This window comes from Microcaecilia unicolor, chromosome 1 (assembly GCF_901765095.1).
Source record: "Microcaecilia unicolor chromosome 1, aMicUni1.1, whole genome shotgun sequence".
NCBI lineage: Eukaryota > Metazoa > Chordata > Amphibia > Gymnophiona > Siphonopidae > Microcaecilia > Microcaecilia unicolor.
This window is the reverse complement of record NC_044031.1, coordinates 265,408,787-265,433,833: the sequence shown is the minus strand read 5'-3', so window position 1 is coordinate 265,433,833 and position 25,047 is coordinate 265,408,787. Positions and strand designations below refer to the sequence as shown.

The following is a 25,047-nucleotide window of genomic DNA, read 5'->3' as shown; positions in this document are numbered from 1 at the left end:
AGCAGCTTTGCACCAGCCCTGCATTTTGAGGGGGGGGGGGAAAGCCCCCAGCCCCCCCCAAACTACGCCCATGGGTAGGCGTCTGTTGTACTGCGGGTACAGGGGTTATTACTGCTCCTGCGGGGCAAGGAAATAACCTTTTTGCACCCACGGTAAAAGTTTGAAATTTTTCCACATTACTGCAGTTTACCGCGATTACCCACTCCTGTGTCATTCGCTAGGTGCAATCAGTTGCTCTTAAATGCTGTCACACCCCTGACCCACCAATTCTCCTCCTATATCCATACCCCCTTGCAGTAATGCACTAAAGGATTTAGCGCAAAGGCTATAGAATTACAGCTAAGTTCACTTACCTGAATAATGGCAAATTAGTGCCAATAAGCATTAATTAACTCTTATGCCATTTAGCACCTAATTTGTCAAATTATACACGTAACTGGTACTATTCTCTAACCTGTGCACCCAAGTTTACGCACTAAGCACAATAGTGTGCACATAAGATCATAGAATGAGGGGGTTAGGGTTGTGCTTCTTCTGACCTTATTCAAATCTAGCTCAAAAACGTTTTGAGGCTGTTTTAATATTTTAACCCCTTCTCCTGTTCATACCCATGTTTTTAACAGTGTTCTATAATAATTGAAGCACTCTAATTTTCTTTTGTTCTGAATAGATTTTAAGCTCTTATGTGTATATTTATAGTGTTATGTACATTCTAGTAGTGCTATAGAAATCTAGTAGAAGCTTATGGCATCTTTAGCTTAATTTAGGGGTTCTGATTGAACAGGAGGGCCATCAGATCAGGAAGGAAATATGTTTAAATTTGATTACTTACACTTAATTCAAGCAATTTATAATTTAAAAAAAAAAAATCCAATATGTTAGAATAGGAAACAAATACACAGGAGATCACAAAATATCCCTTACATAATGTCTGAGATCCCATCTGCCCACCAGTTCACTGAGAGAATATAGAAAAGGTAAATCTTCAAATTGGTTAATCTTATTTTTTATAATGATATGTGGAGGTGCAGCACTAAAAATGAAGTCTTGTTGGTAGTTTTGGGCATTTCTGTTGGTCAATGCATACATACCTTGTTTTTCCAGCACACTTTTTTTGAAGGATTTTCTGAAGATCTTTGCTCATGTTGTTCTTTCCAGTCTGATTACTCGGATGTTGCAGAGGGATCCAAAGCGAAGAGCATCATTGGAAGAGATTGAAAACCATCCATGGCTCCAAGGAGTTGACCCATCACCTGCAACAAAATACAATATCCCTCTTGTTTCATACAAAAACCTCTCAGAAGAAGAACATAACAGTATAATACAGCGGATGGTCCTTGGTGATATAGCAGATCGAGATACCATAGTAGAGTAAGTTATAAGCTGGTCTGTTACAGGGGGATTCATTTTTTTGATGGTTTTATGTTGTCATTCTTAATTGTTAATATTGACGCACTAGTCAAAATACCAGTTTTGTGTTTGCAAGGCTGAAAATATTGGTATAAAACTTAACTGTTGAATCCATTTTTATTTAGTGAAACATTGTTCAGAAAGGAATCCAACTTGGTCCAAAAATGTAAAATCATGTGCATAGTCCATTAGAGCTGAAATCCCCCATAATCAAAAGTCTTTTTATAATGTCCATCTATATAAATAAAATCCCCCCTCAGACGTTCTGAAGCTCACTCCATCTGTCCTGAACTCCTGTCCTGGTAGACTAGGCTATTCGGACTACTCACCCTCAGTCACGCCATTCTGGGCCGTAGGCCACGCCCCATCTGCACATAAAAAGCACCCTCAACATTCTAAAGCACTCTGAGGCTTCAACAGTTCGTATGTTCGAAGCTCTGTAACCATTTTTAAGCACACTACATCTCTGCCCCGCCCTGACCTATCAGAGAAGGGAGGAGTGGCACAGCTGCACCGCTCTGACCTATCAAAGGGAACTGAAACAGGAAAAGGGAGGAGCGTCACCGAATGACGGACCTATCGGAGGGAAGTCAAATAGAAGAAGGGAGGAGCATCAGAGGCCAACTGACCTATCAAAGGGAACTGAAACAGGAAAAGGGAGGAGCGTCACACTGAATGACGGACCTATCAGAGGGAAGTCAAATAGAAGAAGGGAGGAGCGTCAGAGGCCAAGGGGACGGCCGTATCTACGTCTCATAGGTTTCCTTGCTTTCTTTTCAGTGTATTGCAGCTGCAGCCACTTAGGTCAGTCTAGCAAGCCTGTCAGCTACTGAATACAGAAAGCAAAAGATAGCATGTGGAAACTTGCTCCATTTTGTTCTCTGGAATGCAGTGATTATTATACAAATGGTCTTGCTTCATGACTGTCCACAGTTCCCCCAGTCCTGACACCTGACAGGGGGGACAGGGAAGGACACTCACTGTCTCACATACGCACTCGCACACACTCATTCTCACATACACACACGCTCTCTCACAGACACACTCACACCCCACTCTCTGTCACACACACACACACTTGCACATTCTCACTCTCACACAGTTACTCTCACAGACACTCTCTCAAACATACACACTCCGCGCAAAACCTTGCTAGCGCCCGTTTCATTTCAGCCAGAAACGGGCCTTTTTTACTAGTAGAATATAAAGCTGCTGGCTCCAATGATCTGAAGCCTCTAACAGAATAAAGTTGCACAATTAGCTTTGTTTCTGTTCTCCCATCTTTTCTTCTGCCTTTTTAAGTATTGCAAAGATTAGACTGGATTCTTTGCTAATGTAGATGTGGAAGTGTTCCCTTTTTTTCAGGATGGTGTACACTTTCAGAAATTGATCTGTGACAGAGTAGCAGCACTTTCAAAATTAATATTTTGAAGTCTAATATTTTGAAGTCTTGATATGTAATTCAATCAGCAGTATTTAAGCATGCTCAGTGGCATGAGTAATGTCTACTTCTGAGCTGGTTGTATTGGCTAATATACTGCAGGAGAGTGGGGTCCCCACATGTGTCCTGTGTGCTTCCTCATGTGGTTTTGGGTTTGGTAGGTCAGTGAATTTCAATGTTTGGGTTTTGCTCAATCATGTGTCCATAAGTGTAGAGGGCTCTCCGTTGCCTGGATTTTAAATTGTTATATGGAGCAAATGTGAGCTTTTATGACTTCCATGTAACTTCTGGTTTCTTTTGACCCTAGTAAATCTGGAGTGTGACCTGGATTGCATCTCCTTTTCATATACCTTTGCCTGATCTTTGAGGGTGACCGACATCAAATGGTCCCTATCTCAAGCCTTCCTTGCTGAGGAAATTTTTCAAAGTTGTGACATGAAATGTGAATGTGAGACTGAATTTTATTTCCTGGACAGTTTTTCAGGTAGCCTAGGAGATTTGGACTGTTTTATTCTCTGTAGTCTTTGGTAGAACCAGTACAATACCTGATAGAGCTTGTTATGATTTGATTGTCTTCTCTGTTTTCCCAGACAGTCATTCACACCTCTTGATGGTTCTGCTGGTGCTGGATTTTCTCCCTTTCTCTACCCCACGTTTGTTTTTAGGGAAAAAGAAAAAGGTTGTAATTTTTCTTAAGGTAGTAAGTACATCATTAAGTCCCATGGGAATTCTGTGCACAATATTTTTAAAATTCTGCAAAATTCAGCATAGTTTATTTGTAGTTTTTGCTTTGTGGGTTTCTGTTAGCAGTGGTTGTGCAGCATTCTCCTCCCTCATCATAAGGCCTGAAATGCCCCGTCCCCTGCCTTTCCCTCTTCAGGTTCCAACTTCCTCAGCTCCCCTTCTCACACCAAACAGAGTGCATTCTCTTCTAATTTCCAGCATGACCTCTAATTCTGTATGTTCCCAGGGTCCACCCCCTGCACAAAGTGCCTCCACCTCTCATTTCTCCCTTCTCCCAACACAGTCTTGGGCCTGCTCAAGTAACCCTCACCCCTCCATGGTACTTACCTCACTTGTGCTTGATATGCCTTCCCTGCCTGCCTCTATCATAGCAAGAGGAGGAGGTGATGGTGAGTAGCCTCACACTGGGCTTTATTCTCCTCTTCCTCTATTATCCTGGGCCGACTGGTCGTTGGAATTATGCCAGCTTCTATGCATCAGCATGGTTCAAATGAACAGTTGTGTCTAGGCTGGCAGAGGAGGAGGATGCATTTACCACCACCTCCTCTTGTACAATTTTTGCAAGGAAAGGGGGAAAGAGGGATCGAGGAAAGCTACCGAGACCTGTTCAGAATATTGCACGAATTTTGCATTATGCAGTTACATGCAGTCCCCCCCCCCCCCCCCTCCCCTCCCATTCCAGAAATAGTCTTGTAATCTGTTCCTAGCCCCGTAACAGCCAGAGGCACAACAGCTGGTCCCTGGCAGGCAGACATCTGCAGCACTATGTTTTATACATTAAAAAAAATATGGGGGAAGTACATTTATATATAGATTTGTGATATGAGAGATTCATCATTGTAGATTCCCTTGATCCTTTTAAAAAATTTGCTGCTTTTACTGTTGAATGGTGTAATTCAGGAAGACAGTGGGGCAACCTTTTCTTCCTTATTGTCCTCACCATACCAGTTCAGTCCTTTTGCATTTGTAAAACATTATTAGCGCCAGGTCAGTGTATGATTATGTACTACATTTGGGACCAAAATTATTTAGGCAGAAAGTTTGGAGACCCACCCAACTTGAGAACTGCTTTGATAACACTCCACATGTTCTGGATTGGTCTGATGAGGATGCTAAGTAAGGAGAAATTAAGTCTTGCCTTCTAATTTTCTTTATTCTCCCACACCAGTCCAGAAGCTCTCCCTAATATTTTTCCAATTATTAAACCACTTTACATTAATATTGCTGTTTTTTAATTCTTTAAAAAGCACGCTCCCCATTTTAAATCTTAAGTATTCTCTAACAAAGTGTTTTACCAGTAATATGTTATGAGTATGGTGTCTTTATGGGGTGAATCATCCAGCACTTTTTTTCTGTCTCCATCTGCTAGTTGGGCACAACCTACATGTATATAGTTGTATCTGGAGCCGATAAAACCTTACGCAAAAAAAATATATATATACTGTGGTAGAACTAAATGAATTAAAATTAGCAGTTAAGACCTAATTTCTACTTTTTAAAATTCTTAACCATTTAATAGAGATGTACAGCCAGAACATTTTTATTCCATGTTTCTAGGAATGTTGGGGGGATTTGGGGGATTTTTAAATGTTGTTATGGGATCAGTGTCATTAAGGATGTTTGCTCTTCATATTTTTTCTGTTTGTTTTTGTTTGCTGGCAACATGAAAAAAGATAGGAAATGTCATTTCAAACAAATGTACTTCCCTATTATTCACTGTAACAAATCAAGAGATCAGTCGGTCTTATGAAAATGTCTGGACTTGGCATGATTCATGAAACTTCTTAGCGTCATCTCCACTGTTCTGAACCAGTGGGTGTTATCTCTTCCTACCAGCAGGTGAAGGTAGAGAGAACTGAATTCTGCCAATGACATCACCAGCATAGACTAAGTGCTCTCTGGAACAATCCAGTATTTTTCTTTTCCTTCAGCGGTGGTAGGTTGTGCTGATAGTGTTCCTCTCGCAGCCAAACAGCGTGGTTGATCCTAACGAGTGCTCCCAGGTCACAGTCTTAGGACTGTATCTGGTTGAGCCGAGAGCTTGACTCCGAAGCCCCAGTCACACTTTTTAGTGCCACTGTGTGAGGCTTTGGCTCAGTCCTGTGGGGCCTTGCCCGAGGGGTGTGGGTCTGCATTCCTCTTGCCAGTTCACCCTGTTTGGGTGTACGCCTCCTCTTCCCCCCCCCCCCCCCCCCGGCTCATGGGGTGGAGGAGTAGTGTTTAGTGCAGCGGATTTTGATCCTGGGGAACTGGGTTTGATTCCCACTGCAGCTCCTTGACTCTGGGCCACGTTGGATCACCCTCCATTGCCACGGGTACAAATAAGTACCTGTATATACTTTGTAAACCACATTGAATGTAGTTGCAAAAACCACAGAAAGGCGGTATATCAAGTCCCATTCCCTTCCCCTCCTCCTCCAGCTCCCAGGCTTTCCAAAAGTGCTCACTTTGGCATCACATATACAAAAAAAAAAAAGGCCTGGCTAGCTTTATAAGGCAGTCCAGGCTTTTATTTCTGCCACTTAAAACAATACCCGACGTGGCCATGTTTTGCCTCCTTAGAGGCTGCATCAGGGGCTGTGACTATGGCAAAATACATATAAAAACATAAATTTATTGAATATAAATAAAAACATATAAATGGATACACTAAATGTGCATAATTAAAACTTCAATTAAAAAGCAAAAGTAGCAAATTGGTGCACATCAAAACGCAAAATCAGCAAACAAATTAATGCACTGGTAAATTATACAAATAAAACATAACCACGTAATACTTAACTCCCAAACTATTTATGACACAGCAACTCTTATAACACAATTGGGCCACAACCTAAATTAGAGAGAGCTCACATCCAAAAGATTTCATAAAACTAAATAAACCTGTTAAAGAGAGACTCTCAATCTAAAACATTTAAAAGGGACACGCACCTATTAGGGTTCCAAAAGGGCATGCACCTAATAGTAGGTAGTCCAAATAAAATCCAGCAGCATATGGCAGCTCAGCCTGAGTGCAGCAAAAATAAGGTTCATGAAAATAGCCAAACCCTGGGGATAAGAGCATAATGACTGACAGCTAGCAGCAGGATCACCACTCACAGAGCAACTCCTCATTCAGCACCAAATAGTCTATCACTGAACTAGCAAACTGCTTAATACTTCCTGTATGAAGTCGGAAGTCACTCATATAAAAACCCTTCAAAAAAGGTACAAAAAGGTTTTTAAAAAAAACAACCCCACAGCACAGCAAGGCTGTCTGGCTAGATAAAAAAAAAAAAATCAGCTGATTGCTAGAAAAATCTTAAAATAAATAAGAGGGCTCAACAAGATCATAAATAAAAACAATCTGTTGAAAATTACAACTAAATGAAACCGATGAAAATTACAACTAAATGAAACCGATGATGAATATCCAAAGTATACCTTCTCCCCACCTGGAAATGCTAAAAATCAAGCAAAATTGCTACAAAATGCTAAAAGTATATTTAAAAAATATATGCATTATAGGCAACCATCTTGTTTTGTGTTCCAGTGATGTCGATGACTTCATCGGAATGAGAGAGGCATATAGAAACATTAGCAGATGTCACAACACATAAAAATGAACTTGAAAAGCAGTAAACTTAAAAAAAAAAAAAAAATACAGGAAAGCCACAGTAAACTGTGAAAATGTGCATAAAGATGGGCATTCATAAGTCACTTCTGTACAGAACTTGCAACTTACAAAAAATAGTATATAACTGTGACTGCTACATTTACAAATCATAAATAATCACTTCCAAATAAAACGAATATCAAATCAACTAAATAAAAAATATTTAAAAACAGCAATCTAATACATTCAATACATAAATATCTCATGAGGTAAAATATAATAAAAAAAAAGTAGCATATGGAAAGTAAATAAAAGAACAGTAATTAAATGGTAGACCACCCTTAAAAGATATACATAGCATAAATAGCAAACCAACCCCCTTGTTTACAAAGCTATGAATGGGCTATGTCAGTATTAGTGCGCAGCTTTGTAAACGGAGGCAAATAATTAAAAACGCCTAATGTACATATCCATCTTTCATAAGAAGAGAACTTGGGTCCCTTTTGTCACATTTTCCACATCAACAAACAGCTGCAGTTGTAACCTTCACTGTTCTTCCTTAATATGCAGACAACAGACCTCTCATAAGAAAACTGACAGATCTATTTCCTGATTCAAACCCTTAGGGGACAAAGTCTGCCACTTAAAAATAAAGCATAGTTCAGCTTGTAAGAATGCTCTATCGATATCCTCTCCCCTCCAGGACACCATAGGTCTATAAATTACTAAATCTGTGATCTTCAAATTTATGATTTGCTATACTATGTAAAATGAGTTTATCTTGTTTGGCAGACTGGATGGACCATACAGGTCTTTATCTGCCGTCATTTACTATGATACCATTAGTGATCGTGGGCTTCTCTGTTGCTTTCTTTTGATTGCACACTTTTGTGTTCTATTAATCTTTTATTGAATGCTCTTTGTTTTTTCCACATATAAAAGATTACAGGAGTTTGAATGTACAAAATAAGTACCTGTATATATGTCAACCGCTTTGAATGTAGTTGCAAAATACCACAGAAAGGCGGTATATCAAGTCCCATTACCCTTCCCTTAACTCATTTCTTTCATTAGTGGTGGAATGGTAAAAACATTTGATTTTTAGATTCACATTGCACACTGAGCAACTCCCACAAGGAAAGTGTCCCAATAACTTCTTAGAACTACTCAAGTCAGAGAAACAGTTGAGAAATGCTTTCAGAGTACAGTTCAAGAGAATTATTAAAATATAGTACCAAAAAGAAGATAAAATTGTCTGCACTTTGGATTTTAACCATTTATCATAGGATATTGTCAAGATTCTGAAGAAACACTGGTATATAGTTCAAAATATAGATATGTTTAATGATAAAGATCTATTAGTGGCATATAAGAAGAATCATAATCTGAAGGCTCTGTTGGCACCGTCTTGGAGGTCCTCTTGTGCCCCCAGTCCAGTGGACTCTGTTTCGCCCGTCCAGTTTTGGATGCATTCATGACCTCTCCCTGCGGCTCTAAAACACCAGGCTGTCGTTATTACCCTTCAGCATATCTGCGATATGGGAACAGTGGAACCTGTTCTGCGGCGAAGCACAGCCTGGAGTGGTATGCCATCTATTTCATGGTCTCGAATAAGGGTGGCTCCATCTGGCCCATCTTGAACATCAAAGGAGGCTCTGTGCTTGGTCATTGCGTCGGTGCAGCCAGGGTTGTTTGGCTTACCTGGAACTCACGGAGGCTTATATCCCCTATTCCCATTGTGATTCAACACAGGAGATATCTATTCTGCACTTCTGTGTGCTGGGGCAGCATTTTAAATTTCAGGCCTTGCCTTTTGGCCTGGCTATGGCACCGCCCATGTTCTCCAAAGTAGCAGTGCCAGGGGATTTCGGTTCACCCATACCTGGATGACTGGCTGATTGAGTGGAGAAGTGGCCTAGTGGTTAGGGTGGTGGACTTTGGTCCTGAGGAACTGAGTTTGATTCCCACTTCAGGCACTGGCAGCTCCTTGTGACTCTGGGCAAGTCACTTAACCCTCCATTGCCTCATGTAAGCCGCATTGAGCCTGCCATGAGTGGGAAAGCGCGGGGTACAAATGTAACAAAAATAAAAAAATAAATTCGAGCAGATTCAGTAGTAGAGGCCAGTCAGACCACCACTCAGGTTATCTGTCTAGGAGTCTCTAGGCTGGGTCATGTTTGTGCAGCGCTGCGTATGCCTTGTAGCGCTATAGAAATGCTAAATAGTAGTAGTAGTAGATCCAAGAACCACCTTTCTCTGTCTCAGGTTCTGGAGTACCTGGGGGTCCATCACGAGTTGGAGGATGGTTTTCTTTATGGAGGAGCAGCAGAGAAGCTGAGGGCATAGAGGTCAGTTGTGCGAGCTTCTGTAGAGCATGGTCTGGGACTATTTGCCGCTCCTGGGCTCCATGGCTGTGACTGGAGATGGTGCTGTGAATGAGAGCTCACATGCATCCTCTACAGCAAGCCCTGTTGTCCCAGTGAGTACCTGCCTCTCAGAACTTCCAGTGTCCTCTGCTCACGCCCAGGGTAAGGATCAGTCTGGCTTGGTGGGACATTCTGGTTAACTTTTTAAGAGGGGTTCCTCCTGGGTGGGTGCCAGTCACCATGGATGCAAGTCTCCTTGGTTGGGGAGCTCACTGTGCTGGACCTAATAGATCTGCTTCAGTTTATCCCATTGGTTTTGAACAGAGGAGGAGAAATGATCTTATCTGATGATTTTCTTTTCTTTAGCCACACTGTTCGGAATCCTGCCCTTGGAAGACCTCAATCCCGGGATTCTGGGTGTGTTCTGTGCTTCCTTTTCAGTGCTTTTTAAAATATGGGTTCCTGTGATATGGCTATATCCTGGTATATGCAGTGTAATGAATACCACTCTGTACTGTTATACTTGATTATCATTGCAACTGCAGTGGTGGTTGAAGCATGTACATGTTACAAAGGGACCTTCTGCTTGGGGTGATGCATACTGAATTGCTCCAGGGTGCACCTTTAGCTTATGCTGGTGATGTCACTGGCAGAATTGTTTTCTCTAACTCCACCTGCTGGTAGGAAGGGAATAATGCTCATTTGTACAGAATGGTATTGCTGATTAGAAAATTATCAGGTAAGACTTTCTCCTGTGTACACATTTTATACAGAGTTTATGTTGTGGAGTGTTATGGTTCTACTGATTCACAAAGTGTGTTAATTACTTGGGGGTCCTTTTACTAAGGTGCACTAATGGATTTAGCGCACACTAAATAAGATGCCCATTATATTCCTATGGGTGTCTTATTTAGTGTGTGCCAAATCTGTTAGCGCATCTTAGTAAAAGGGACCCCCTTTGTATATTAAAACAAAATCATGCCAGATGTGTTTAATCAGTTTTTTTTTCACTCTGGTTTCTAAATAAAATTATGCCTAGAATTGCCAACGGATTTTTCACTTCTGTCTTCTATGGTTCCCCTTTGGACTACTTTTGGATATATTTATATGAAGGGGAAACTGTTACTTGGAATTTGGAGTGCCTTTGCACTGGGGGAGCATTCTTAAGTTTATTTGGAAGACTGGAACACTGGGTTTGCCCAGCTACTTAGGACCCTGCCACCGATGCTTCAGAAACCTTTACTTTCTGCCAAGCCTATTGTTAAATTTGCTACCTGTACGCTGATGTGCACTGCTACATTCTTGGTTTTCATGTTTTGTTTTCATACATCCCAGAACAGGAAAGGTTAAAAACTAGGACTGTGCATTTCTGGCATTACTGACGGCACACTCAGGTTTAAAAAGTGTTAATACTGGGGTTCTTTAACAGATAGTCATATTGTTTGTGTTTGGAAATAGGCCAAAATGTGTCCCAGTTGGATGACTGACTTGTTTCTGCTCAACCACAAGGCATTTTGTCAAGAATGCTAATTTTCCTTTTGCTTTTTTGTGACTAGCATTGATTTGTAAGTTGTGTGAGCCACATGTCCACTGTGAAGAAATCTTTCATGTGCACTGTGCCATTTTTCTTTTTGTTTTCCTTAGTGCCCTGGAAACCAATAAGTACAATCATATCACTGCTACATACTTTCTGCTAGCTGAGAGGATCCTGAGAGAAAAACAGGAAAGAGAAATACAAACCAGATCTGCTAGCCCTAGCAACATCAAAGCCCAGTTCAGGTATAATATGTGTTTTACTTTGAGTGCAGTTTTTAATTTTAGCAAGACAGACATAGGGGCTTTTGGATAGTGTGCTATGAAAAATGAAGATAATGCAGTTTAGGACTAATAGAGTACATTTAGCAGTAATCACTGATGGAAATGTTATGTGCCCATTAGTGAGAGAGACTTGCATAAGAGGAGGTAGGAGTTACGTTTGTGTCTGGTTATCCCTTTTGTGCGAAGTCTAAAGAGCTGCACGTTCTAAAATGGTGTGGGTATTTTCTTAGTATTTCTGTAAACTGCAATAAAATGAGCTCCACAGGTGCATCATAGGAAGCTTGAAAAAAGGTCACAGCTTGAAGCCCCCTGTTAATGTAGGGTGTGGCAGAATGTTCAAGTTTTAAAACTATAGGGAAAATGATTTTATACTATGAAAACTAAGCTGTGCTGTAAAACTAAAATTAAATATGTAAACTGGGGTTTCCTGTGACTATCAGCTCTTTCTCCGAGGACAAGAGGGCTGCTTGTTCTCGCATGTGGGTCGACGTCGGCCCAGGAATCAGCATTTTACGAGTAAAAGATTTTAAAAGTTTTGCCAGAGTCTTCTGGCGTGCATGAGCGAACTGATTTCCCGCCTGTCGCGTGAGCACTTCTCTTCAGTTTTTGTTTCTCCGCGTTGAGGTGCGGCAGAGTTCGTTTCTGCTCCTCTTCAGGCCCAGGAAGAGTCTTTACTGATTGCGAGTTCGTGCGCTTCTGTTTCTTTAATTTTTTTCTTACATGATTAAAACAAAAAATAGAAAAATAAGGTTCCTGTAGTTTCCTTTTAGTTTTTTCACCTATTTTAAGTTTTCTTTCTTTTTCGTCGCGGCCGGCCTCTCCCCTTTTCTCTTTTGTGCCTTTTTCTGTTTTTAGGCACAATCCCGTCTTTTGGTTTTGCCGAAGCTGTTTTTCCTTCCATGTCATTGAAGACTCCCAGCGGCTTCAAGCGTTGTACTTGGTACTGATACCCATGCCTGGTGTATTCAGTGCCTGGGGCCCGATCATAGCCCAGCCGCTTGTAGTCCGTGTCTTCTTATGAAGAAACGGACCCAAGCGTCTCGAGGCCCAACGAGAAAACCTTTTTGGTGCTCAGTCCGGTCCTTCAACACCGACATTGGTACTGAGGTTTGCGGCGTCGGGGAGAGAGGTAGTGGCTGCTATGAGACCAACTAGTGCTGGGAGCAGTTAGGCGTTGAGTGGGTCTCCACCAGCCTCAAGAGAGTCGGCACCCAAGAAGCGTTGGCGCCGAGAGGATCGCTCCCCCTTGATACAGGAGGTGCTGATGCGTCGGTCTCCTAGCAGTCCGATGCCTGCTACCGAGCCTCCACGGATTCTAACACTGCCTATCCCACTGGCCCCACAGCCTTCTCCGATGGTGGCTCTCGACGAGCGTATCCGGGCCTTGTTTCCAGAACTTCTGGAGGGACTGCAACGTCATTCAGCTTCGGTGTAGGGGGTGCTTGCGCCTTCTGTACTATCTGCTGCAGCGGTGTCTGGCCCTTCACCTGTGGTGAGGTCCCCGGCCGCAATGCTGCCCGCCACCCAGGTCGATTCCCCTTCGAGATCGGTGGAGGGAGCTTCGCCGCAGTCGGACTGGGCATCGACCTCTCAACATCGCCATAGAGGACATCGTTCCACGGCATTGAGGCAGGTCCAGTGTCGAAGCAACTTAACTCGGGTATTATCCGACACTGAGCAGGAGCGTTCATGGGAGTCAGATGAGGATCCCAGGTACTTCTGATGAGTCCTTTGGGATTCCCTCTGATCCTTCCCCTCCGCTAGAAAGGAGTCTGTGTCCACAGGAGAGTATGTCCTTTTCCTCTTTTGTCCGGGAAATGGCTACAGCTATTCCCTTCCCTGTTGAGGATGAGCCCAGGACTGAGATGCTCGAGGTCTTGGATTATTCTTCTCCATCTAAAGAGGCTGTGACAGTTCCTCTGCATAACGTACTGAAGGAAGTCCTTATGCGTAACTGGTCAGCCCCTCTGTCTGGCCCCGTGGTCCTGAAAAAAGCTGAATCACAGTATCAGATCCATGGTGAACCTGGATTTGAGGTCTGTTACCCCCACAATTCCATGGTGGTGGACTCTGCCCTCAAGAGAGCCAGGTGTACTAGAGACTATGCTTCGGCGCCCCCAGGCAGAGAAGCTAGGACTCTTGATTCTATTGGGAGGAAGATGTACCAGGCCGCTATGCTCGCTGCCAAGATCCAGTCATACCAACTCTTCACGAGTGTACACTTGTGGGACTCGATACATCAACTGTCCAGCTTGGTTGATGCACTCCCTATGGAGCTGGCCGAGCCTTTTTGCCAGGTAGTCAGGCAGCAGAAGGCGTGTTGCAAGTTCCTGGCCAGGGGTACTTTTGACACTTTTGACGTGACATCCAGAATCGCTGCTCAAGGTATAGTGATGCACAGACTCTCATGGCTGCGTGTCTCTGACCTGGATCATTCTGTCCAGCAGCGGATGTTCCTTGCCGGGGGGACAATCTTTTTGGAGAAAAAGTAGAGGATCTAGTTGATCAAATCAAGAAGCATAATGATGCTATGGATTCTCTCTCCCACCGGGTGCCTTCTGCTACTGCCTCCTCATCTAGAAGGTTTTTTGGAGGGAGGGAGGAGTGCCCCCTATACCTACTCTAGATGTAGGTACACTCCTGCTTCTCGGCAGCCTGCCCAGGCTCAACCCCAGCGCGTTCGTTCTTGTCAACAGCGTGCGACTAAGGCCCATTCTGCTCCCCAGGTAAAGCAAGGGACGGGCTTTTGACTGGCTCTAGTTCAGCATAGCCTCAGTAAAAGTGTCCATTCTGGACAACTTACCGGTAGGAGGGAGGTTGATGTTTTTTCACCAAAGGTGGCCTCTCATAACCTCCAACCGGGTGGGTTCTTCAAATAGTCCGGTTAGGATACATTCTCAATCTGGAATCTAAACCTCCAAATTGCCCACAGGGAGCTCAATCTTACAGTTCCCAGCACAAGCAGGTACTTACAAAGGAACTCTCCACCCTTCTAAAGATCAGTGCAGTTAAACCCATTCCACCAGGGGAAGAAGGGCTGGGATTCTATTCCAGATACTTCCTTGTATAAAAGAAAACGGGGGGGGGGGGGGGGGGGGGGGGAAATGCGTCCCATCCTAGACCTAAGGGGCCTGAACAAATTTCGAGTTCGAGAAAAGTTCAGGATGGTTTCCATGGGCACCCTTCTTCCCATGATTCAAGAGAACGATTGGCTATGCTCTCTGGACTTAAAGGATGCTTACACACACATCTCGATACTTCCAGCCCACAGGAAGTATCTTCGATTTCGGCTGGGAACTCAGCACTTTCAGTACTGTGTTCTGCCTTTTGGTCTGTCGTCTGCACCCAGAGTATTCACAGAGTGCCTGGTGGTAGTCACAGCGTCGCTATGCAGGCTGGGAGTGCATGTATTCCCTTATTTCGACGATTGGCTGGTGAAGAGCACCTCGAAGGCAGGCGCTGAGCAGTCCATACGAATGATTATTCAGGTGCTGACGACGGATGCATCCCTCCTGGGGTGGGGAGCTCATGTAGATGGGCTTCACACTCAAGGAGTCTGGTCCTTTCAGGAAAAAGGTCTTCAATCTCCTGCAATTATGAGCGATCTGGAACGCTCTAAAGGCTTTCAGAGACCGGCTGTCCAACCAAATCGTATTGATTCAGACAGACAATTAGGTTGCCATGTATTACACCAACAAGCGGGGGGGCACTGGTTCTCGCCCTCTGTGTCAGGAAGCCATCCAGATGTGGTTGTGGGCGCGCCGTCATGGCATGTTTCTACAAGCCACTTATCTGTCAGGCGTAAACAACAGTCTGGCCGACAGGTTGAGCAGGATAATGCAACCTCACGAGTGGTCACTGAACATGGGCGTAGTCCGCAAGACTACATAACACCTTTCATGTGTCCTTGCTGAAGCCTGTGATTCTGAGAAAAGGGGCTTTGCCCGCGTTGCCTGCTAGTCCAGCCATCTCAGCCTCCCAGGGGGAATACGAAGTCCGGGATGTCTTGGATGCAAGGTGCTTCCGGGGACATCTCCAGTATCTCATTGCATGGAAGGGATATGGACCGGCAGACAACTCCTGGGAGGACGCTACTCATGTCCACGCGCCAGTCCTAGTCAGACGGTTCCATCGCCTTTTCCCTCACAAACCTAAACCTCGTGGACAGGGTGGGGGGGCCCTTGAAGGGGGGTGATGTTATGATTCTGCCGGTTTGGCTGAGGGGGAGGGGGGACATCTCTTCTGATTGGCTGCCAGGGGTTGTGCTGACGTCAGGGGATAGTACTTTAGCCTGCAGCTGAAGAGTTTCTCTGCTTTTGCGTTACTTGGTGGTAACAGGAAAGCCTGATAGGTTTCTCTCAGAACGTGCTCTAGGTTCTGACAGGGATCTGTGTTGTATTAGAGTATTCTTTTCCTTCCCTCTGGGTTAGCTGCTGCTGTGTGTGTGTGTGTGCGGGTAGCTCTGTAATCAGGGTCAGCTGCTCCTTTGTTTAGTGGGGGCTGGGCATTGCTCAGCCTCGGGAGCTCTGGGCTGAGTGAGAGCCTTCTCCTTTGTTTGTTTGTTTTAAGGATTTCTCTTCCCAGTGTCCGGGCCTGCTGGCTCAGTGAGTTTAACCCTTTGTGTACTGTGTGTATTGTATTCCTGCCTCTGCCAGTGTATTTGTTGGATGGGCTCCACGCCCTCTCGGGAGGGGAAGCATTCTCTCTGTTTGTTGATTTATGGCACTCTCTGCTGGCTCTACAAGCTTAACCCTTTGTGTTCTGTGTGCCTCTGTTTACAGTGGGTTTGAGGCAAAGGCTTTCTGCCTTCCTTTTGTGTCTGGTTCCTCTGGCTTCTGCCTGGGGCTCCTGCCCTGGTGGGGGGGGGGGGGGTTGCTGTGTTAGCTCCCCTGTCCTGCGCTAGTCCCCTGCGTGGGCGTGGCCCGCTCTGGTCCTTTGTTTCCCCCTCTGCCCTATTGCTGGTGTTCAGCGCGTGTCTGGCATCTTGGGGCCCTCTGGGTTCTTTCACCCCTCCCTGTGTGTGATTGGGTTCCAGTTCAGCCGTGAGGCTCCCACGAGTGGCTCTGTGTGCGTGGGTTCCGGTTCGTCCGCGAGGCCCGCCTGTTTGCCTATTTCCCTTCTTCCTGAGGGACCGTGGGGAGGGGTAGCTTGGGGGTATTGTGTAGCTAGGGTGTGCGGTGGTGGGTCGGTCTCCCCTTGGCCTGGGTCGGCGCCCTGCTGGCCTCGGCCAGGGCCCAAGGGCTCACGACCAACCCAATGGATTACAGTCAGTGGTAAAACACTCTTATCAAATGCTAAAATCAAGTCCTCTCCACCCTCATTTTAGATAGGTGGCCACTTATTTGAAGTGTACTAAAGTCACCACACCTCTTCCCTTCTTATCTCAGGCCTGGTCCAATTCTTACCTTTGGCCTGGTCTAAGAAAGATAACTTGGAATTGCTGTCTGGTTTGAAACAAATCGGTTGAAGTATGCCAGGGCTCACTCTCAAAACACACAGCAGGTGTGCGCTTGCCAATAAACAGAGTGAGCATTCAAGTACAGAATCTTTAATCCCAGTTGAGTTCTGATAACACTTGAGCTCCCCTTGTACACCTACTAACTATCAATTAACAGAGGTAAGTATCTGTCCATCCTTGCTTTACCCCTGTACATTAAACTAGCACTGTATTGTCCTTGGCCTGGTACAAACAGATCATATTTCTCCACGTACATTTTGTCTTATGTCATTAGTTTGCCCCTTCAATGGCACAGCAACTTAGGTCAAGCTAAATAAGTAAATAAAATATTGCTAAGACATTTGCAAGCAATATAAGTCCAAATAAGAGCAATCATAGTATGCAAGCAGCCCTTTTCCTCCATGGAGGAAATGCTGCTTGAAAGAATGGCAGATGAATTATAGAAGCACTAGATACAAGCAGTCAGATCTCTTGAAAAAGCCGGTGGCTAAACGGGACCCCGTCAGAGATTGCTGCAAGAAAGTTAAGTGCTGGTTATTGGTTATGTGTGCTTTGAAAATAGAAAAAAGAATCGCTATTTTGCTGTTTTAATTGCAAAGAAAAAAAAAAACTGAGGTTTTTTTGACCAGTGATTGATCTGTACACCGATTGAGTGCTAAAAAAAAATTGTGCTGCGGCACTGAAGCACGGTAGGCTTGGTTCCCCCCCCCCTTTCCAAAATAAATAACACTAACAAATCTTTAGATAGAAATATATATATATATATATATATATATATATATATATTTCTCCGAGGACAAGCAGGCTGCTTGTTCTCACTGATGGGTGACGTCCACGGCAGCCCCTCCAATCGGAAAACTTCACTAGCAAAGTCGTTTGCTAGTCCTCGCGCGCCTGCGCGCACCGCGCATGCGCGGCCGTCTTCCCGCCCGAAACCGGCTCGAGCCGGCCAGTCTTCTTTTGTCCGCCGTGTCGAGCCCCGGAAAGTCGACCTCGCGCGTCCAAAGTTTTTTTGAGCGTGTTTTTTCTTCGGAAAAGCTTTGTTCTAGTGCGGGAAGTGCTCCGGAAACCCTCCCCGGGTTTCGTGTCAATCCTCCCCGTACTTCCAGCTTTTTGCCCCGATAAGTTTTCTTTCGTCGTCGGGGTAGGCCTCTTTCGGCCTCGGTCGAGATTTTTCTCCCTCTAAATTTTGGTGTTTCAATTTTCGCCATTTCGGCTTTTGATTTCGCCGGCGTGATTTTTCCGCCCATGACATCGAAGCCTTCCAGCGGCTTCAAGAAGTGCACCCAGTGCGCCCGGGTTATCTCGCTCACTGATCGACACTCGTCGTGTCTTCAGTGTCTGGGGGCTGAGCACCGCCCTCAGAACTGCAGTCTGTGTTCCCTGCTTCAAAGGCGGACTCAGGTAGCGAGACTAGCCCAGTGGAACGTGTTGTTCTCGGGCTCTTCGTCGGCATCGGCACCGGGATCTTCGAGTGCATCGACGTCGTCAGCGTCCAGACCATCTTCCTCGGCCGCCCTTGCATCGAGTGCATCGAGGCATCGGGCCTCTGCATCGGCGCCGAGACATCGGATAGCTGCATCGACGTCGGTGGTACCGGGACCTCGTCTCCTGATGTCGTCGGACGGTGGTGCATCGAGTGGAGTGCAGGTGAGGGCTGTCCATTCCCCTGCTGGTGGCGGTGAGCCCTCGGGTGGGTCTCCTCCTACCCTGAGGGCTCCTGCGGTACAGCCCCCCCCGAGATCGACCCTCTTCGGTCTCGGCCCCGAGGAAGCGACGGATGGATTCTACGTCCTCCTCGTCGGTGCCGGGGAGCTCCGGTGACATGCTTCGGAAGAAATCGAAGAAGCATCGACACCGGTCTCCTCCCCGTGTCGGCACCGAGAGCTCTGGGTCGCCGAGGGATTCGGCACCCAGCAGGCATCGGCACCGAGAGGACCGCTCACCCTCTGTTCAAGAGGTGTCGATGCGCTCCACTCTGGACAGCCCGGAACAGCCTCCTCGCCCGGAACAGGTTCTGACGTCGACGCCTGCATCGACCTCTTAGCCTTTTTCTGCAGCCACTCTGAACGAGAGCCTCCGGGCCGTTCTCCCAGAGATTCTGGGAGAGCTGTTGCGCCCTACCCCTCCGGTACCGGCGGTGCTTGCGCCTCCGGTACCGTCGAGCGTGGCGCCGGCTGGCCCATCGCCCAGGTTGAGGTCCCCGACGTCGGTACCACGTGCGGTATCGACCGCGGCCACCTCCCAGGAGGGCTCCCCGACTACGTCGGCGGAGGGAGCTTCGCCGATGCGGGCGAGGGAGTCTTCCTCTCGACGCCCCCGTCGTGGACGTGGTTCCACTGAGTCGAGCAGGGCGAGGTTGCAGACACAGGTTCGGAAACTTGTGTCTGACACCGAGGGTGAGGCCTCGTGGGAGGAAGAGGAAGACCCCAGATATTTCTCTGACGAGGAGTCTGAGGGTCTTCCGTCTGATCCCACTCCCTCTCCTGAAAGGCAGCTTTCTCCTCCTGAGAGCCTGTCTTTCGCTTCCTTTGTCCGGGAGATGTCTACGGCCATCCCCTTCCCGGTGGTTGTGGAGGACGAGCCCAGGGCTGAAATGTTTGAGCTCCTGGACTATCCTTCTCCACCTAAGGAAGCGTCCACTGTTCCCTTGCACCATGTCCTAAAAAAGACATTGCTTGCGAACTGGACAAAACCCTTAACTAATCCCCACATTCCCAAGAAGATCGAGTCCCAGTACCGGATCCATGGGGACCCAGAGCTGATGCGCACTCAGTTGCCTCATGACTCTGGAGTTGTGGATTTGGCCCTAAAGAAGGCTAAGAGTTCTAGGGAACATGCTTCGGCGCCCCCGGGCAAGGACGCTAGAACCTTAGACTCCTTTGGGAGGAAGGCCTACCATTCCTCTATGCTCGTGTCCAAGATCCAGTCTTACCAGCTCTACACGGGCATACACATGCGGAACATGTGCGGCAGTTGGCGGGCTTGGTTGATGCTCTTCCCCCCGAGCAAGCCAAGCCTTTTCAGGAGGTGGTCAGGCAGCTGAAGGCGTGCAGAAAATTCCTGGCCAGAGGAGTTTATGACACTTTTGATGTTGCGTCCAGGGCCGCTGCTCAAGGTGTGGTGATGCGCAGGCTCTCATGGCTGCGTGCCGCCGACCTGGAGAATAGACTCCAGCAGCGGATTGCGGACTCGCCTTGCCGTGCGGACAATATTTTTGGCGAAAAAGTTGAACAGGTGGTAGAGTCTCTCCACCAGCGGGACACCGCATTCGACAAATTCGCCCGCCGGCAGCCTTCAGCCTCTACCTCTACAGGTAGACGATTTTTCGGGGGAAGGAAGACTGTTCCCTACTCTTCTGGCAAGCGTAGGTACAATCCTCCTTCCCGACAGCCTGCGGCCCAGGCTAAGCCCCAGCGCGCTCGCTCTCGTCAGCAGCGTGCGACTCAGCAAGGCCCCGCGGCTCCCCAGCAAAAGCAAGGGGCGAGCTTTTGACTGGCTCCAGCAGAGCATAGCCGACATCCAAGTGTCCGTGCCGGGCGACCTGCCAGTCGGAGGGAGGTTGAAAGCTTTTCACCAAAGGTGGCCTCTCATAACCTCCGATCAGTGGGTTCTGCAAATAGTCCGGCAGGGATACACCCTCAATTTGACATCAAAACCTCCAAATTGTCCACCGGGAGCTCAGTCTTACAGCTTCCAACACAAGAAGGTACTTGCAGAGGAACTCTCCGCCCTTCTCAGCGCCAATGCGGTCGAGCCCGTGCCATCCGGGCAAGAAGGGCTGGGATTCTATTCTAGGTACTTCCTTGTGGAAAAGAAAACAGGGGGGATGCGTCCCATCCTAGACCTAAGGGCCCTGAACAAATATCTCGAAAAAGAAAAGTTCAGGATGCTTTCCCTGGGCACCCTTCTCCCCATGATTCAGCAAAACGATTGGCTATGCTCTCTGGACTTGAAGGATGCCTACACACACATCCCGATACTGCCAGCTCACAGACAGTATCTGCGATTTCAGGTGGGCACACGCCACTTCCAGTACTGTGTGCTACCCTTTGGGCTCGCCTCTGCGCCCAGGGTGTTCACAAAGTGCCTAGCTGTGGTAGCAGCGGCACTCCGCAGGCTGGGGGTGCACGTGTTCCCATATCTCGACGATTGGCTGGTAAAGAACACATCAGAGGCAGGAGCCCTGCAGTCCATGCAGATGACTATTCGCCTACTGGAGCTACTGGGGTTTGTGATAAATTATCCAAAGTCCCACCTTCTCCCAGCGCAGAGACTCGAATTCATAGGAGCTCTGCTGGATTCTCGGACGGCTCGCGCCTATCTCCCAGAGACGAGAGCCAACAACTTGTTGTCCCTCGTCTCGCGGGTGCGAGCGTCCCAGCAGATCACAGCTCGGCAGATGTTGAGTTTGCTGGGCCACATGGCCTCCACAGTTCATGTGACTCCCATGGCCCGCCTTCACATGAGATCTGCTCAATGGACCCTGGCCTCTCAGTGGTATCAGGCCGCCGGAGGTCTAGAGGACGTGATCCACCTGTCCACGAGTTTTCTCGAATCCCTGTATTGGTGGACGATTTGCTCCAATTTGACTCTGGGACGTCCCTTCCAAATTCCTCAGCCACAAAAAGTGCTGACCACGGATGCGTCCCTCCTGGGATGGGGAGCTCATGTCGATGGGCTCCACACCCAAGGAAGCTGGTCCCTCCAGGAACGCGATCTGCAGATCAATCTTCTGGAGTTACGAGCGATCTGGAACGCTCTGAAGGCTTTCAGAGATCGGTTGTCCCACCAAATTATCCAAATTCAGACAGACAACCAGGTTGCCATGTACTATGTCAACAAGCAGGGGGGCACCGGATCTCGCCCCCTGTGTCAGGAAGCCGTCAGCATGTGGCTCTGGGCTCGCCGTCAAGGCATGGTGCTCCAAGCCACATATCTGGCAGGCGTAAACAACAGTCTGGCCGACAGGTTGAGCAGGATTATGCAACCTCACGAGTGGTCGCTCAACTCCCGAGTGGTGCGCCAGGTCTTCCAAGCGTGGGGCACCCCCTTGGTAGATCTCTTCGCATCTCGAGTGAACCACAAAGTCCCTCAGTTCTGTTCCAGGCTTCAGGCCCACGGCAGACTGGCATCGGATGCCTTCCTCCTGGATTGGGGGAAGGGCCTGCTGTATGCTTATCCTCCCATCCCTCTGGTGGGGAAGACTTTGTTGAAACTCAAGCAAGACCGAGGCACCATGATTCTGATTGCTCCCTTTTGGCCGCGTCAGATCTGGTTCCCTCTTCTTCTGGAGTTGTCCTCCGAAGAACCGTGGAGATTGGAGTGTTTTCCGACCCTCATCACACAGGACGAAGGGGCTCTTCTGCATCCCAACCTCCAGTCGCTGGCTCTTACGGCCTGGATGTTGAGGGCGTAGACTTTGCCTCTTTGGGTCTGTCAGAGGGTGTCTCCCGCATCTTGCTTGCTTCCAGGAAAGATTCCACTAAGAGGAGTTACTTCTTCCATTGGAGGAGGTTTGCCGTCTGGTGTGACAGCAAGGCCTTAGATCCTCGCTCTTGTCCTACACAGACCCTGCTTGATTACCTTCTGCACTTGTCTGAGTCTGGTCTCAAGACCAACTCCGTAAGGGTTCACCTTAGTGCGATTAGTGCATACCATTACCGTGTGGAAGGTAAGCCGATCTCAGGACAGCCTTTAGTTGTTCGCTTCATGAGAGGTTTGCTTTTGTCAAAGCCCCCTGTCAAGCCTCCTACAGTGTCATGGGATCTCAGTGTCGTTCTCACCCAGCTGATGAAACCTCCTTTTGAGCCACTGAATTCCTGCCATCCGAAGTACTTGACCTGGAAGGTCATTTTCTTGGTGGCAGTTACTTCGGCTCGTAGAGTCAGTGAGCTTCAGGCCCTGGTAGCCCAGGCCCCTTACACCAAATTTCATCACAACAGAGTAGTCCTCCGCACTCACCCTAAGTTTCTGCCAAAGGTCGTGTCGGAGTTCCATCTGAACCAGTCAATTGTCTTGCCAACATTCTTTCCCCGTCCTCATTCCTGCCCTGCTGAACGTCAGCTGCACACATTGGACTGCAAGAGAGCATTGGCCTTCTATCTGGAGCGGACACAGCCCCACAGACAGTCCGCCCAATTGTTTGTTTCTTTTGATCCCAATAGGAGGGGAGTGGCTGTAGGAAAACGCACCATATCCAATTGGCTAGCAGATTGCATTTCCTTCACTTACGCCCAGGCGGGGCTGGCTCTTGAGGGTCATGTCACGGCTCATAATGTTCGAGCCATGGCTGCGTCGGTAGCCCACTTGAAGTCAGCCTCCATTGAAGAAATTTGCAAAGCTGCGACGTGGTCATCTGTCCACACATTCACATCTCATTACTGCCTGCAGCAGGATACCCGACGCGACAGTCGGTTCGGGCAGTCAGTTCTTCAGAACCTGTTTGGGCTTTAGGATCCAACTCCACCCCCCGAGGGCCCTGTTTGTTCTGTTCCAGGCTACACTCTCAGTTAGTTGGTAAATTTTTTAGGTCAATCTCAGTTATGTCCTCGCCGTTGCGAGGCCCAATTGACCATGGTTGTTGTTTTGAGTGAGCCTGGGGGCTAGGGATACCCCATCAGTGAGAACAAGCAGCCTGCTTGTCCTCGGAGAAAGCGAATGCTACATACCTGTAGAAGGTATTCTCCGAGGACAGCAGGCTGATTGTTCTCACAAACCCGCCCGCCTCCCCTTTGGAGTTGTGTCTTCCCTTGAAGTGTATTGTCTTGCTACATACTGGACTGGCCGGCTCGAGCCGGTTTCGGGCGGGAAGACGGCCGCGCATGCGCGGTGCGCGCGGGTGCGCGAGGACTAGCAAACGACTTTGCTAGTGAAGTTTTCCGATTGAAGGGGCTGCCGTGGACGTCACCCATCAGTGAGAACAATCAGCCTGCTGTCCTCGGAGAATACCTTCTACAGGTATGTAGCATTCGCTATATATATATATATATATATATACACACACACACACACACACTGTGAGGTTGTAATCTGTTCTGTAATCCTGTGCTACAGTTTGTTTATGAAGCTGTGGTCATGACATCACTGAATATAATACGCACATACGCAAAGGTGTGACTTGGTCCTTGCTTCATGTGCTTAGTCTGCACTACCATTCCATAGTTAGAGGCAGCTCATTTGGTTGAGCTGTACTAGCCAACCTAACATTAGGAAGTCTAATGTTTTTTATTTTGACTGAGCTGTTCCTGGACAGTGGACAAACCATCACTAAATTGAGCAGCTCTGAGCTTGGAAATGACCCACTTGTGTGCCTGATTTAACTCTGTCCTGGTTGTTGACGGAAAAAAACCCCATTGTATAGTCACATGTAACAGGTATTTTCTAGACCACAGGATTGGTAGGCATGCAATTCTTCCCCCCACCCACCCCCTTTTTTTTTTTTTTTTTTTTTTTAATCGGATTCATTCTTAGCTGTGGAACTGAACAGAGACCACTGTGCACAGGAAGGGCCACAGTTCTCAACTTTACACCAGTTTTGAGCTCTGGGAGAGCTGTTCGTCCTGGTACAGTTGGATTACATTTCTCCTACTTGTGTGCCTGATCAGTCTCATCATACCTGTTACATGTCAATGCTAACCTCAAATAGATTGGAATTTGTGCCTCATTCACTTTCTCTATAAAGATATATTACATTAAATAATATCAACCTCAAATCTCCCGTTAGTGGTTATTTCAATACTTAGTGTATCATTCCCTGTCGTTCATGGGAGTCTTATTATCCTAGGTTCTTTTTGTAAAAAAAAAAGGAAAAAAGAATCTGCATCAAAAACTCCCTTCCTATGGAGAAAATCTACTGATTAAAAAAAAAAACACCTCTTTTAAATATGTAGAATAAAGTGAATGAACACACAAACCTTAAATTATTGACAAATCCAGAAATTAAATCCTAATAATGTTAGACTAGAGCTAAGCAAGTAAGCTTACAGCATTCAATGTCATTTGTAAAAGCACCAAGGAAACATTTACTAGCAGACCAAAAATCAAGAAGGACTATAATAATGGCGTTGAATTCACTTAGCTGAAAAGACATCCATAAGCCCATCAAAATAGCTCAAACCGAGCCCACATCCACTAGTAGTTCCATCTGTGTAACACATTGAGCAGTGCACTGCCAGTTTCACTTAATATTTTCTTCAACAAGAGTGCCTTGTTT

At 46.8% G+C, this 25,047-nt stretch overlaps 1 protein-coding gene across 2 annotated transcripts in view; it reads left to right on the top strand.

The window, feature by feature from the left end:
• SNRK (SNF related kinase) overlaps window positions 1–25,047 on the top strand; it is an 83,850-nt gene that overhangs the window by 49,105 nt on the left and 9,698 nt on the right. For both annotated transcript variants that reach the window (XR_003942463.1, XM_030206145.1), the window contains exons 3-4: window positions 1,159–1,371; window positions 11,201–11,335. Coding sequence is in view for 1 of the 2 variants with exons in the window: in XM_030206145.1 (XP_030062005.1) it covers window positions 1,159–1,371; window positions 11,201–11,335 (348 nt within the window). In the remaining variant the exon portion in view is untranslated. The remainder of the gene's footprint in view (window positions 1–1,158; window positions 1,372–11,200; window positions 11,336–25,047) is intronic.